At 38.2% G+C, this 14,157-nt stretch overlaps 1 protein-coding gene across 1 annotated transcript; it reads right to left on the bottom strand.

The window, feature by feature from the left end:
- Positions 1-458: 458 nt before the first annotated feature.
- LOC127786943 (uncharacterized) lies at positions 459-13,887 on the bottom strand. Its single transcript, XM_052314737.1, has 4 exons — positions 12,298-13,887; positions 9,974-10,120; positions 1,245-1,361; positions 459-1,126 (listed from the first exon to the last, which is right to left on the bottom strand). Exons 1-4 carry the CDS (start codon positions 13,798-13,800, stop codon positions 524-526), a joined length of 2,370 nt encoding a protein of 789 aa, XP_052170697.1. The 5' UTR covers positions 13,801-13,887; the 3' UTR covers positions 459-523.
- Positions 13,888-14,157: the final 270 nt, after the last annotated feature.

The raw sequence follows: 14,157 nt of genomic DNA, 5'->3' as shown, positions 1-14,157 counted from the left end.
AATTTAGAATTCAATTAAATTATTGAAAAAATATTTTTAGTATTGTTGCATATATACTTAGTAACTAAAAATATTACTAAAAAAAGTATTTTTGTAGTAGATGTCAAACACATTCAATTCTATTGTTGTTAAAATATATATATAAAATTAAACTCAAAAACAAAATGGAAAGGAAATCTACAAACTGAACAACAAGGCATAAAAAAACTGACAACTCTTTTATCACACAATCCTTTACTAATTAACACTTTATTTTATTTTTTTATGAATGGGAGTCAAAAGAACAAAGATATTTCCCACCAACAAACACCAGAGGGATAATATATCTGCAGCAAGAGAAGAGAAAACAACAGAAGCAATCACAAAAGGCCAACAATGATAATGATACTCTCCTGCAGCAAAAAGAACTCACCAGTTACTTACAAAATTCACATTTTTATCATTCTTTTAGCATTCCCCTTTTCTTTTCTTGTCTTTTCTTTTTTTTTTTTTTCTCGATTTCATTAACATATATTCGCACTGTTCAAACTTCTGCAACTGCTTTTCTCAATGCACTCAAGCCAATTAACACAAGCAACACAGATACAACCTTCTTTGAAGCTAGTAACCTGAGATTCACCCTCAAGCCATGCCTTTTCATGAACCCAACTGCTGCACCACATGTTGTGATTACCCAACCAACAACGGACCATATCAGCAATTTAACAGTCTCTGAAGGTCCACACACAGTTTTAACGCCGCCTGAGACCTCGATATAGGACCAAGAAGGATCAGTCCGACTGTTCTCACCCTGGTTTAGCCCCAAACTTCTGTTCAACCAGCCTGACAAATTGACAAGCAGCTTCGCAAGCCAAGCAATCTCATCGCTGGAGATGGGCCGCTTCATCCAGTCACCCTTGTACTTTACATCAGCTGACATGGCGTTGGCAACTCGTCTAGGCTTGAAAATTTCATTGCGCGATTCTTGACATTGTCTTCCTTCGGCTGGGGTCGACGCTGGCTTGATGACAGGTTCCCCAAACAAGTAGCATAACTGCTTTTTAAGTGAATCTAAACACTGAAGCCTGCGCCCAAGATTATCATCAGAAATTGCCTGCAACTCAGATTCCGCGCGCAAGACAAAGAGCTGCAAGAAACAATAATGAGCCAGCTAAGCAACTATTGTTATCACTTATATAAGTTCTTTGCAAACTCTTCTAAACATAAAAAGATTAAAACACACACAAGGAAAGCAGAAAGATTACCTGAAGTAGCTGCTGCCCACCGCCTTCGCCATCACTAAAAAGTCGTAAATCTTTATTCCAGTTCTCATGCAAGAACGATCCATCAGCATCACTCTCACATAAACCATCCTCCCAATCCTAACACATGCAGAAACACATGAGCAACAACTGGCATTGACACTCATATCATTTTTATATGAGCAGCAAGCTGTTAATGGACATTGATAGTAAATTTAAGAATCAAAAGGGCTATAAACATAAGCTGGCAACAGTTTCAAAGCAGTATAAGGCAGAGAAATTGATGGTTCCAGTATCTGGGGAATACATGGAGATTAACTCTATCTCTTGCCTTGAAAATGGCAGTATTTATCTTTTGCAGTGGAAGATTCAGTTGAAGGTGAAAAATGATAAATTAATTGCAGGTGTTCCTTTTCATACCAGATTAAAGTTGGCTGAAAACTATTAGAAAAAATTGGCTTAAGAGAAGCAATCAAAACTAAAAAATATATAAAATATATATATAACATTTTTTATAATCATTTGGTACTAGTATAGTTCAGAAGAGAAGATAATAACAATACCCTCAAAATAAGATGAATGTAATAACTTACGAGAAGTTATGAGACTAAGTAAAAAAAAAAGACACGAGAAAAGATATGTTACAAGAATGTGATATATATCGATCTCTTGCACTGCAATAGCAAAAAGCAGAAAAAAGACCCAAAAAAGAATCATTTGTATGCTTCTTTTTTTTTTTTTCTCGTTCTGAACTTTTTCCTGCCCCTCCCCTCACTCAAACCCCAAAATTAAAAATAATAATAAAAAAAAAGCTTGCTTCTTAAGCAACCAAGGAGGGGGGCGGGGGAAGCAGCTTCAGAACATATTTAGCTTTTTCAAAATAAAAAGGTAGCTAAAAATGTATGCCAAATAGAAATGGCTGTTGAAATCATCTAAAGAATGATACAAAATGTTGGGTAGGATTCTAGAATTTTGGGCATATTCCTTTTATAAAGTATATTTGGCACAGCCTAGTTTTCCTTCTTTTAGTCCATTGGGATTCTTTTGCCTTGGGCCATTAGTCTTGGCCCTCTTTGTTTGTTTCTCCTAGGTATGCCCAGAGTACTTTGTACATTCTCTTTTGACCTATCTAATTTTTTTACCATTCGATCAAAAAAAAAGTTTTAAATACACAGAATCTTTCCAAAGGAGGTATATTAGTGTTGATCAATAATACTTGCCTAGTCCCACCACATACTTTATCTTCCCAAAGGAGGTATATCAGAATTGGTCAATAGTACATCTCTAGGTTGTTCATATACTCCATGCATCTTTCTGACATTCCTACTATGATGATGGTGGATCCGAGAGGAACTCCATGTTGAGTGTTCATAGAGATAGACATCAGTAAGTTATGATTTGATTTGCTTCCTGTTAATTTTTGATAATTGGTGTTGACAAGATTTAGCAATTTAAAAAGAATGTAAAGAGGAAATAGCTTTGAACAAGGTAGTCTATGGCATAGAGTGGTAGTAACTTGGAATAGAGAAACTGGTCAGCTAGGAAGTAGAAAATAGTAGTTTATATTATTTAATATTTTTGTAAGGGCTCAGAGGAGGAATGAAAAATTTTCATTGTGTGGAGTTTGTGATTTAGGTATTAGATGGGATACCATTTTTAAAGCAATTCTCAAGATTGCAGAGCATTACCACTAAGACATTTGGTGTCTACCTTTTCTTTAAGTTGAATAACAGTTTTACTTTGCCATAATAGCCTCCAACAGTTCTAATATTTACCTCTACCATGACATATGAGTTCAGCTATTAGAGGATATATATAGTAAATATACAAATACATTTTTGCAGATAACTACTTTTTTAAAAAGAATAAGCATATTAGTTTTTGTATGTACACGGATCTCACAGTTAATCACCATTAGTTGCATTCACATCATGATTATGTATTTGCTTTGATATTTATGGCACATGATACTCCTCTCTGAACAAACTTTCAACTCAACTCATATTCTCAATCTCAGCCGGGCACTGAAATGATTCTTTTTTTTCCCCCCAAGTTTTGCTGATGGGCGCTGATCGGTAGGTTCCATTTGAGGATCAATACGTGAAAGCTTCAGAAGATCTGGCTATAAACTTCAATTCAAATTCCAATCCATGTTAGTACTGGAAAGTTACGCATATTCTGGGTTTCTCATTTGATTGAACAAGAAACCTAGGGAAAGCTTGGTTGCTTTTCTGGGTTTTGATTTGATTATCTAGAAGATGCATTAAAGCATGAGTAATGCTATTTATCTAGACTAGAGATGGATTTACAGCCTATAATTGGAAACTAAAGAGGTGCAAGTATCCATGTTTACATGTACACCTCGTCATTTTCCAATAAAAAAGTGTCAACTAGACTGAAGATGATCTCCAATCTAGATGAATAACATTACTCTTAAAGCATCATCATCCTTTCTCTTCCCATTTAGATCTGAAATTATTTGTGCCTATTTTGTGTTCCCTCCCTCCCTCTGGTGTTAGAATTATGTATTTCCTAATCTAGTATTTTATCCATATTCCACAATAGAGATATGACTATTTTGGTACTGAGGAGACCAGAATAATTTTTAAATTTTTTTTACATGTATTTGTTTCTTTCATTTAATGCGCATGCATTAGGTATGCCCCAAACTCCCAAAGGCTAGGTAACGAGAATGCATAGTTATTAAATAATGTGAGATTGACTTGAATAGGCTTGGCATCAGAATATATGTGATGCGGTCACCAATCAAGACCCGGCCCAAAGCTGACTCTCGACCACGCCGGAACAATATTTTAATACTTCTTAAGTTTTTAGAATTCTACTTGATTTAGGATTCAATTTCATATTTCTACTTGATTTAGGATTCTACTTCATGTTGGATTAAGATTTATTTCTATTAGAATTCTAGTTGGATTTTGTTTTCCAAATATTAGATGGATTTGGATTAGCCAAATACTATAAATATGCCTAGGATCTAGAGTTTGTAATCAAGTTTTTCTTAATCAAATTTCAGCAACCTATTTAGGTTTTCTTAGCAAAACAGTCTTGTTTTTGCGTCTTCTTGAAAGCCAAGCTTCGACCATTGAAGTTTGCTCTTTCAAGGGTTTATTTTGATGTGTTTTCTTCACACTCGCGCTACACGCTGCGTCAGGTGGTATCAGAGCGGTTAATCAACCAATCAGATGGCCAATCTTGAAGGTAACGGTAGCAACCAGCCTCGTGACGGTGATCAGGGGTTGTCCGCAGTTTGGAGAGCAATTGAAGAACAGCGGGAAGTAACTCGTACTATCCAGCAGCGATTGGAGCAACATAGCAACCAATTGGGCACCTTACTATGAGTTGATGATGACAGGAACCTGAATAATGGGGTGAATCAAGCCGGAGCGGGAAGACCACCTATTAATCATGTCCTTGTTAATCCTAGAAGACCAGTGATTGAAGATAGCGATGAAGAGGATGATTTTGGTCGAGCAATAGCTAACCCTGGTGGTAGAGGGGTTAGGAGGAATGCGCATCAGCACAACCACTGGAACAACGATGAGTATAAACTAAAAGTTGATATTCCCACCTTTAGTGGAGATCTTGATATTGAGGGGTTCCTGGATTGGATCACTGAGGTTGACCGTTTTTTCGAATACATGGAGATCCCAGATGAACGACAAGTAAAGTTAGTGGCTTACAGGTTGAAGGGCGGTGCATCTGTTTGGTGGGAGCGATTAAGAGAAACGAGATTGAGGGAAGGCCGACAGCCAGTTCAGACATGGAGACGAATGAAGCAACTGTTAAGAGGTAGGTTTTTGCCCCCTGACTATGAACAATATATGTTTGAAGCTTATCAAAGATGTGCACAGGGAATGAAAAGTGTGAATGAATATACCTCTGAGTTTTTACGATTAGCGGAGAGAAACCAATTGTCAGAAAGTGACAATCAACAAGCAGCTCGTTACTTGAATGGATTGAAGCCTGCTATTCGTGATAAAATTGGAGTTCAGATGGTTCTAAGTGTGCAAGAAGCAAGGAACTTAGCTTTAAAGGCTGAGTTAATGTTGAGTGAGAGATCTCATAATGACACCTATCATCGGTATAATGGGAATGAAAATAAACAACCAGCTTTTGATAAAGGCAAGTCGGTTCAAGGAGCGCAACCCTCCAATCCACCCCATACAGTCAACCCTAATAAGGCTACAACGGGGGGAAACATTCGAGGTACTACTTCTAATCTTCCAAAATCCCCTAATCCTTATGCAAAGCCTATTCTTTTAAAATGTTTCAAGTGCAATGAGGTTGGGCATCGATCTAGTGATTGTCCAAGGAGGAAAACAGTTAACATTGTTGAAAAGGAAGAGGAAGATGTTGCTGAAGAGGAAGTATATTGCGGGCCTGATGGGGAGGATGATGAAGAAGATTATGGACACGGGCAATATACCTGTGTAGTGAGGAAGTTAATGCTATCTCAAAAGAATGAAGATACTACTCAACGGCATAAGCTTTTTCGCACGAGGTGTACGATGAAAGGAAAAATCTTTGAGTTGATTATTGATAGTGGAAGTCAGGAGAACATCATAGGAAGAGACGTGGTGGCAAAAATGCAGTTAACTCCTGAAAAACATCCAAGCCCTTACATGATTGGATGGATCAAAGAAGTTGGTGGCATACATGTGAATGAACGTTGCAGGGTGCCTTTCTCTATCGGTAAGTACTCCGACGAAGTCTATTATGATATTGTTGATATGGATGCTTGCCATATTTTATTTGGGAGGCCTTGGCAATTTGATGTGGATGCTAAGCACTCGGGTAGGAAGAACACATATCAGCTTGAGAAAGAAGGTGTGCGTTATACTTTGTTACCCATAGTGGAAAAGAATCAAACCAAAGCTTCTAAAGTGGAGGGGCGAAATTTTCTTACCATTACACATAAACACACAGAGTTTGTGAGGGAGTGTAAGGATACTCGAGAGGTTCACTTATTGGTTATCAAGGGAGAGAGTGTGAGTGAGCTACTGAAGGTAAATCAAATTCCAGTGGAGGTGCAGGGATTGTTAGAGGAATTTCATGATGTGGTTCCTGAGGAGTTGCCTAATGAGCTACCTCCTATGAGAGATATTCAACACCACATTGACTTGGTTCCTGGTGCTAGCTTGCCTAACCTACCACACTACAGGATGAGTCCTAGGGAGAATGAGATTTTGCGTGAGCAGGTAGAGGAATTGTTGAGAAAATGGCACATTCAGACTAGCATGAGTCCATGTGCAGTGCCAGCATTATTGACACCAAAGAAAGATGGGAGTTGGAGGATGTGTGTTGACAGTAGAGCCATCAACAAAATTACTATTGGGTACAAATTTTCAATTCCTAGGCTCGACGACATGCTTGATCAACTTGATGGGGCTGTGATTTTTTCCAAAATTGACCTTAGAAGTGGTTATCATCAAATTAGAATTCGACCTGGAGATGAGTGGAAGACAGCTTTCAAGACAAGAGATGGGTTGTTTGAGTGGTTAGTCATGCCCTTTGGACTAACCAATGCACCAAGCACTTTCATGAGACTAATGAACCAAGTATTACGCCCTTTCATTGGTAAATTCGTTATGGTGTATTTTGATGATATTTTGATATACAGTAAGTCTATTAATGAGCATGAGGGGCATATTCGAGAGGTGTTGAGTGTGTTGAGGGAAAACAAACTTTATGCTAATTTGAAGAAGTGTACTTTTATGAGTGAGAGCTTGTTGTTCTTGGGCTTTGTTATAAGTAAAGAGGGCGTAAAGGTAGATGAGGAAAAAGTGCGAGCTATTAGAGAGTGGCCAACTCCTAAAAATGTCAGTGATGTGCGAAGTTTCCATGGGTTAGCAACTTTCTATAGGCGGTTTATCAAACACTTTAGTAGTATTGTGGCTCCAATTACTGAGTGTTTAAAGAAAGGAAAGTTCCATTGGGGTGAAGAACAAGAGCAAAGTTTCACCTTGATAAAAGATAAATTATGTACCGCTCCTGTCTTAGCTTTACCAAGCTTTGACAAATTGTTTGAGGTTGAGTGTGATGCGAGTGGAGTGGGTATAGGTGCTATGTTGTCCCAAGAGAAGAGACCAATTGCATTTTTCAGTGAGAAGTTGTGTGAAGCCAGAAGAAAGTGGTCTACTTATGATAAGGAGTTTTATGCAGTAGTGAGGGCTCTTAAGATATGGGAACATTCCTTGATTGCCAAAGAATTTGTTCTTTACACGGATCACCAAGCTCTTAAGTACTTGAGTAGCCAAAGGCAATTGAGGAGTGATATGCATGCTAGATGGTCTGCTTTTATTGATAAATTTCCATATAAAATTGTACATAAGTCGGGACAACATAATCGAGTGGCAGACGCTTTGAGTAGGCGTGTGGATTTGATCAAGACCCTTAGTGTTGAGATTGTTGGGTTTGAGTGCTTGAAAGAATTATATGCGACAGACGAGGATTTCAAACATGTGTGGGAACAATACATGTCTCAGCAACCATCAGGAGATTTTTATGTGCATGATGGGTTTCTCATGAAGGGAAATCAGTTGTGCATCCCTTGCACATCTCTTCGTGAGAAAATTATTCGGGATTTGCATGGTGGTGGCTTAGCAGGGCATCTTGGCAGAGACAAGACTATTGAAGCTGTTATGGGAAGGTATTATTGGCCAAGAGCAAGGAGAGATGTTTCTATTATTGTGGCGAGGTGTTATATATGTCAAACAGCTAAGGGGCACTCTTCTAACGCCGGTCTTTACATGCCATTGCCTGTTCCCAATGCTATTTGGGAAGATTTGTCTATGGACTTCGTGTTGGGTCTACCGCGAACCCAACGAGGTATGGATTCTGTTTTTGTAGTGGTTGACAGGTTTTCCAAGATGGCGCACTTTCTCCCATGCAAGAAGACGGCAGATGCAGTAGCTACAGCCAAACTGTTTTTCAAGGAGATTGTTAGACTACATGGAGTCCCTAAAACTATTACTTCGGATCGTGATACAAGGTTTTTGAGTCACTTCTGGATTACCTTGTGGAGAATGTTCGATTCATCTTTGAATTTCAGTAGCACAGCACATCCCCAGACTGATGGACAAACAGAGGTGGTGAATCGTACCTTAGGAAATCTGATTCGCAGTGTTTGCAAAGACAAGCCAAGACAATGGGACCTAGTCATAGCTCAAGCAGAATTTGCCTACAACAACACCGTACATAGCTCAACAGGAAGATCACCATTCTCTATCGTATACATGAAAGTTCCTAATCATGCATTGGATTTGGTAAAATTGCCAAAGGTACCAGGTTTCAGTGTTGCAGCCAGTGACTTAGCCGAACACGTTCAAGCAGTTCAGGAAGATGTCAGGCAAAAGTTGCACGAGGCGAATAAGAAGTACAAGGCAGCAGCTGACAAGCATAGGAAGCACAAGGTATTTGCGGTTGGAGATGAAGTCATGATATTCTTGAAAAAGGAATGGATTCCTACAGGACAACAGAACAAGCTCAAGCCAAAGAAGTATGGTCCTTACAAGATTACAAAGAAGATCAATGATAATGCTTATGTTGTGGATTTGCCAAATCATATGGGTATTTCCAAAACATTCAATGTTGCTGATCTTTCTTTGTATTTGCCGAACGTTGAGTTGTCATACCCAGATCATAATTCGAGGACGAATTCTTCTCAAGTGGAGGTGAATGATGCGGTCACCAATCAAGACCCGGCCCAAAGCTGACTCTCGACCACGCCGGAACAATATTTTAATACTTCTTAAGTTTTTAGAATTCTACTTGATTTAGGATTCAATTTCATATTTCTACTTGATTTAGGATTCTACTTCATGTTGGATTAAGATTTATTTCTATTAGAATTCTAGTTGGATTTTGTTTTCCAAATATTAGATGGATTTGGATTAGCCAAATACTATAAATATGCCTAGGATCTAGAGTTTGTAATCAAGTTTTTCTTAATCAAATTTCAGCAACCTATTTAGGTTTTCTTAGCAAAACAGTCTTATTTTTGCGTCTTCTTGAAAGCCAAGCTTCGGCCATTGAAGTTTGCTCTTTCAAGGGTTTATTTTGGTGTGTTTTCTTCACACTCGCGCTACACGCTGCGTCAATATGTTGATAAGACTAAGACTCAAGATCAGACGACATGATTCATAAGGACAAGATATCGCCGAATAGAAATAGTTAAGAGATTTTTGATTAAAACTTACAACTCACTTCTAAATGGCTTGTTTCACTGGAATAGTAGAATTAAGAGATGGGTTTGATAATTGACCCTTTTTTTTTTTTTTTGCCCGGGGGAGTAACTTTCTAATCAGTTGATAATTGGAGGACAGATGATTTTCACTTAGCATTGTCATGTTTCAAATACAAGAAGATACTTGATAAACTACTTCAGTATAAGGTTGTTGAAAAAATTTAAGACATTTGCTTTTAGTTTTTGCTCTTCTAAGATTAATATGTTTAATACAGTGAGATGGGAGGTTAATATGGCTCCTTTGTGTTTGATACAGTGAGTTGAGAAACAACTAGAAGTTGAGATGGAAGTTCAATGGCTTAAAGCAACAACTTTACAGAATTCTCATTTTGTCTTATTGGAAATTTTTGAAAATATTCATTTTTATATATTTCCTGAATAGGGTTTGAGTAAAGGCCATGAACCTATAATGCTTTTAGTACAAATAATTTACTTATTTGAGAGAGGGGGGGAGGGGTAGAATTACCTGTAATTGTTCACGTATAGACGGAACATATCTGTACAAGTTATTAAGAATTGATTTGGATGACCTAACTGGAAGTGAGTGAAATACTGCATCCACATTTTTTATAAGATCAGTCAGCTCGCCCGATGAGGTTAATATGTTTATCACCTGAAATGCACAAACAATAAGCATGAATGGAATAACAGTAAATATAGTACATTTAGAGCATGAGGCAGAAAAACAGATGACTATAGCACCAGATACATCAGGTTCTCTATGGAATATGCAGCCAATATAATATAATAAGTCTAAGAATGCCAGTTCTCTTCATATTTCCCCATATACACTTTCATTAACACGCTTCAAAAACTAACTACTCATCACTTTTCAATATTCATAGATGCTAATGGGAAATTTTTAGACCAACCAAACCAAAAGTGTCTTCACACTTATGCATGCCATTTGTTATGGTAAAAAGCTCAGATAGGAAAATGAAAGACTGTGATTTAACTCCAAGGCAGCCACTTTGCATAAATAATTAAAAACATTAATCACATGCATGGTTCAAACTCACAGCTCTCTTGAGTAATGGGGATTGTAGATAGCTCTTTCTTGCTAATGCCACATGGAAAACATTGAATCATGTTAAGATGGTGTTAATATTAGATAAATATAGAACCAACCTTGAAAAAAAGAAAAAAGGAGCTGTGAATTATGTATGACTTTGAAACACTCAAGCCATATTCAACTAGTAATTCTTCCAAAACTTTGATAATATCTTCTTACTGTGCCATTATTTAATACCATCCTTTATTATGGTCCAGGAGTAACAGTATGACCTCAAACAAGTGAGAAGATACACAATAGACTTCCCTCAAGCAAGTAAGACTATATATATTGACCCTCCTCAAACCCTAATACAGAAAGAGCCTTGTATACAGTTTCCCTTTTGCTTCAATACTGCATTAGTACACAACCACATTAAACTATTTAAGTGTAAAAGAAAAGGAGGCTTTGCTTTATTTCAAAAACAGGTTGTTGAAACTAACGAACTAATGAATTTTCTGGGCGCTGAAACCAACTCAAATATCAAAACATAGTGATTAATATCATTAAAATCACGGACTTAGCAAATATATTAAATAAAAATCAATTTAATTTAAAGCAACGTCCAAGTCATCAAAGAAAAATTATAGATTCTTTAAGTGCCACCATTTTTGTTGAGTTAGATATCTTAACAGCCAAATAATTAATATTTAACAGAAAATTCTCATCACCTGAACTCAAAATTGTTGCCAAGTAATTTGCAGGACTTTTGATGCAGGATGACAGAGAGTTAATGCAGAAGGTTAGAGAGAGAGAAAAGAGTTGTCAAAGAAGAAGAGGACAGGGAAGGAATTCAGCAGGGAAGATAAGGTAAGAAATCTCAATGTATATTCCAAGCCACCTTTTATTAGATCCATAAGCCCTACTTATAGGATAAAGATAAATCAACTTCCTAAATAAATCATATTAAAAATAAACCCTAATCAAATCTTACTAAAAATAAAAACCTCCAAATCTGGATTCTAAATCAAAATTAAAACAAATCAAAAAACCAAAATCATATTTCCTATCAGTTTTTCTCTTTCTACTCCTTTCAAGTAACTAGTATGGATGCTTACTTTCACACTAAACAAATTTCACCTTACCTTAGCAGCGGAAATAGAAATTCTGCCCTAATACAAGCATAACCAGTATACCACTCTAATCCTTCTAGGGAAAATTCCACTAAAATATCTTCAGCTTCAACAACACTTCTGAATCTTACATCACTTCAATTCATTATTCATTTCAACGGCATATAAGAACTTTTGGAACTCTGCTATGGACAAGTCATAATCTGCATTATAGAATCTCGAACCATTTATTTATAAAAAGGAAATGGCTTGAGATCAACTGTTCCAATACACAGATCACTGTTCCAAACTCTGAGGCCTCAACATTATTCTACCATGAAGTGAATAAACTACTATTACCCGCTGATGAACAACTTCCTCCAATTGCAGTCATGATTATAACAAAAGGGAAACCTATCATAAATGGGTGGAGATAACAACAGCATATATGTTCTAGTAGAGGATGTCATATATGAGAGCAGATGCAATTCTGCATCATGAAGCTAATTCATTACAGAGATCTTCCATGTTCTGAAACCAAAATTTATGATTCAATAAGGTAAAAGATAAAGCCCTCCAGAAAATCTCAACCATAGATTGCTTTCCTTTAAAAGCACATTCATGCATAATAATTCCATGATAAAAAAAACTCTGACAAATTAAAGTATGCCACAACTAAAAACTAACCTTTGACACCATCTGTACTATTACTTCTGGATCCATGTGAAGGAACTTGTGTGCAAAGCCAATAAAATGCATAACCAAGGAGCTGTAAAACAGATAGTTGGATAGAACATAGCCCTTCCAAGAACATGAATATCCACATGCTGAGGGGTGAGGAAGCACATCAATTGTACTTTTAACTGACGTATCAACACCTGCCTCTAGCACCTTGAAGTCTTCCAAGCTAATTGTCCAAGGTTCCATATAACTAACCCACACATCGAACACTTGAGATGCATTTTTAATAGAAGTCTCAATCGGGCAAAACAAAAACGTCCTCAATATGAACCTATACAATGGCCTTTGAGTCCATAAATTCCAACTACCAGCAGAATTAATACCAGGAGTTACTGACACAGAATTCCTTGCCTTGAGAGCATCAGCCGATCCTGATACCATCCACCTAACATTCCCATTATATTCAATCTGATCTGGAACTTCAGTAAGGGCAACTGAACTCAAATTTAGATATTTCACAAACACTCTGACCACCTCTCCCAACCCAGAAGTTGGTGGAGTCTCAGCTAGAACTGAAAGAAAAGGAAAGGACATGCCAAATGACCTGCGCACACTTACAGGTACTGGGGAAAAATCGTTATCAACCAACCAAAAGTGTGTCAGAGTATTAACAAGGAACTCTGCTTGCTCAAAAACTGAATTATTACAGCCTGGCGAATAATGAAGAAGTGAGCTACGATAAGGCTGACGTGAAGTCAAATCAGATATCGGCACAAATGCACGAAAGTATGCATAAAGAAGTCGCATGTACAAACTACACTCAACCTTTTGCTCCGGTCCACGCCTACTATTTGAAAACACTGGAAATGAATAAGCCCAATTCTCCAACCTAAACTTCTTATTCCTTTGAACCCTCATTGTATCGGTGTTTTCACCATTCCCTCTGCACACAGGATAATAAGAAAACCAGAATATGTAATACTCGAACACATTCAATTGAACTTGAAATGCACCCTTGACTGAATCCTCCTTAATCCTACCCTTAAACAACGGGCACAAGTCAGCCAAAACCCGACAATCCCGCTCGTTCTGGAGCATAAACCTAACCCACTCCGGCAACCGCTCAACCGGAAACACGTACTTAACCAGCGAAAGCTGATCGACAGCGGAAATCGAAGACAACAACACACCATTCGGGGACAGGAGGTTGAAAACCTTACCCAACAGCTCGGAATCGTTGGCGGCGGCAACGGCTTCTAGCCAGCCGTTGGGAGACTGAGGCGGAGGGCGGTTGGGCTGCGAGTCGTCGAAACCGAATATTTTGCAGATTAGGGTTGGGAAAGTGATGGAGAAGAACCAGCGAGTCTGATCGGGGGCGTGCTTGTGGAGGAAGGCCTCGACCGCGGCGCAGGCGGAGGCGATCTGCGGCGGCGTGGCGGCGCCGAGTATCTTCGTCGCCAGGTCTGTGGATTTGGCCTGCGCGTCCGTTGCATATGTATGGGAAATCATTACGCATAAATTGAAAAGAGAGAAATAGTAGGACTAGGGTTTTGAATATGAGATAGAGAGAATGTGAAATTAGGGCCCAGCAGGGTTTGGGGGTTTTGAAGATTTAAATGGGAAGAGAGGCAAATGGCGCCCTTTTATGGGGGAGAGAGAGAGAGAGATTACGTGGCGGCAGAGGAGGGAAGTCTGTGAGTGAGACATCTTCGATCGGGTCGGCTGGGGCCCAGCCGAAGCAAAGTGGGCGAAAGAGTTATCACTTGGGTCAACTTTCTCACGGTGGGCCGGTCCTTCTGGAGAGATGGAAAGTAGAAACTATTAATTATTATTATTTATTATTATTATTATTCCCATATTCCACAT

The sequence above is a fragment of the Diospyros lotus genome, chromosome 12, assembly GCF_014633365.1.
Source record: "Diospyros lotus cultivar Yz01 chromosome 12, ASM1463336v1, whole genome shotgun sequence".
Classification (NCBI taxonomy): Eukaryota; Viridiplantae; Streptophyta; class Magnoliopsida; order Ericales; family Ebenaceae; genus Diospyros; species Diospyros lotus.
Note: the sequence above shows the minus strand (reverse complement) of the source record. Positions and strands in the feature narration are given on the sequence as shown.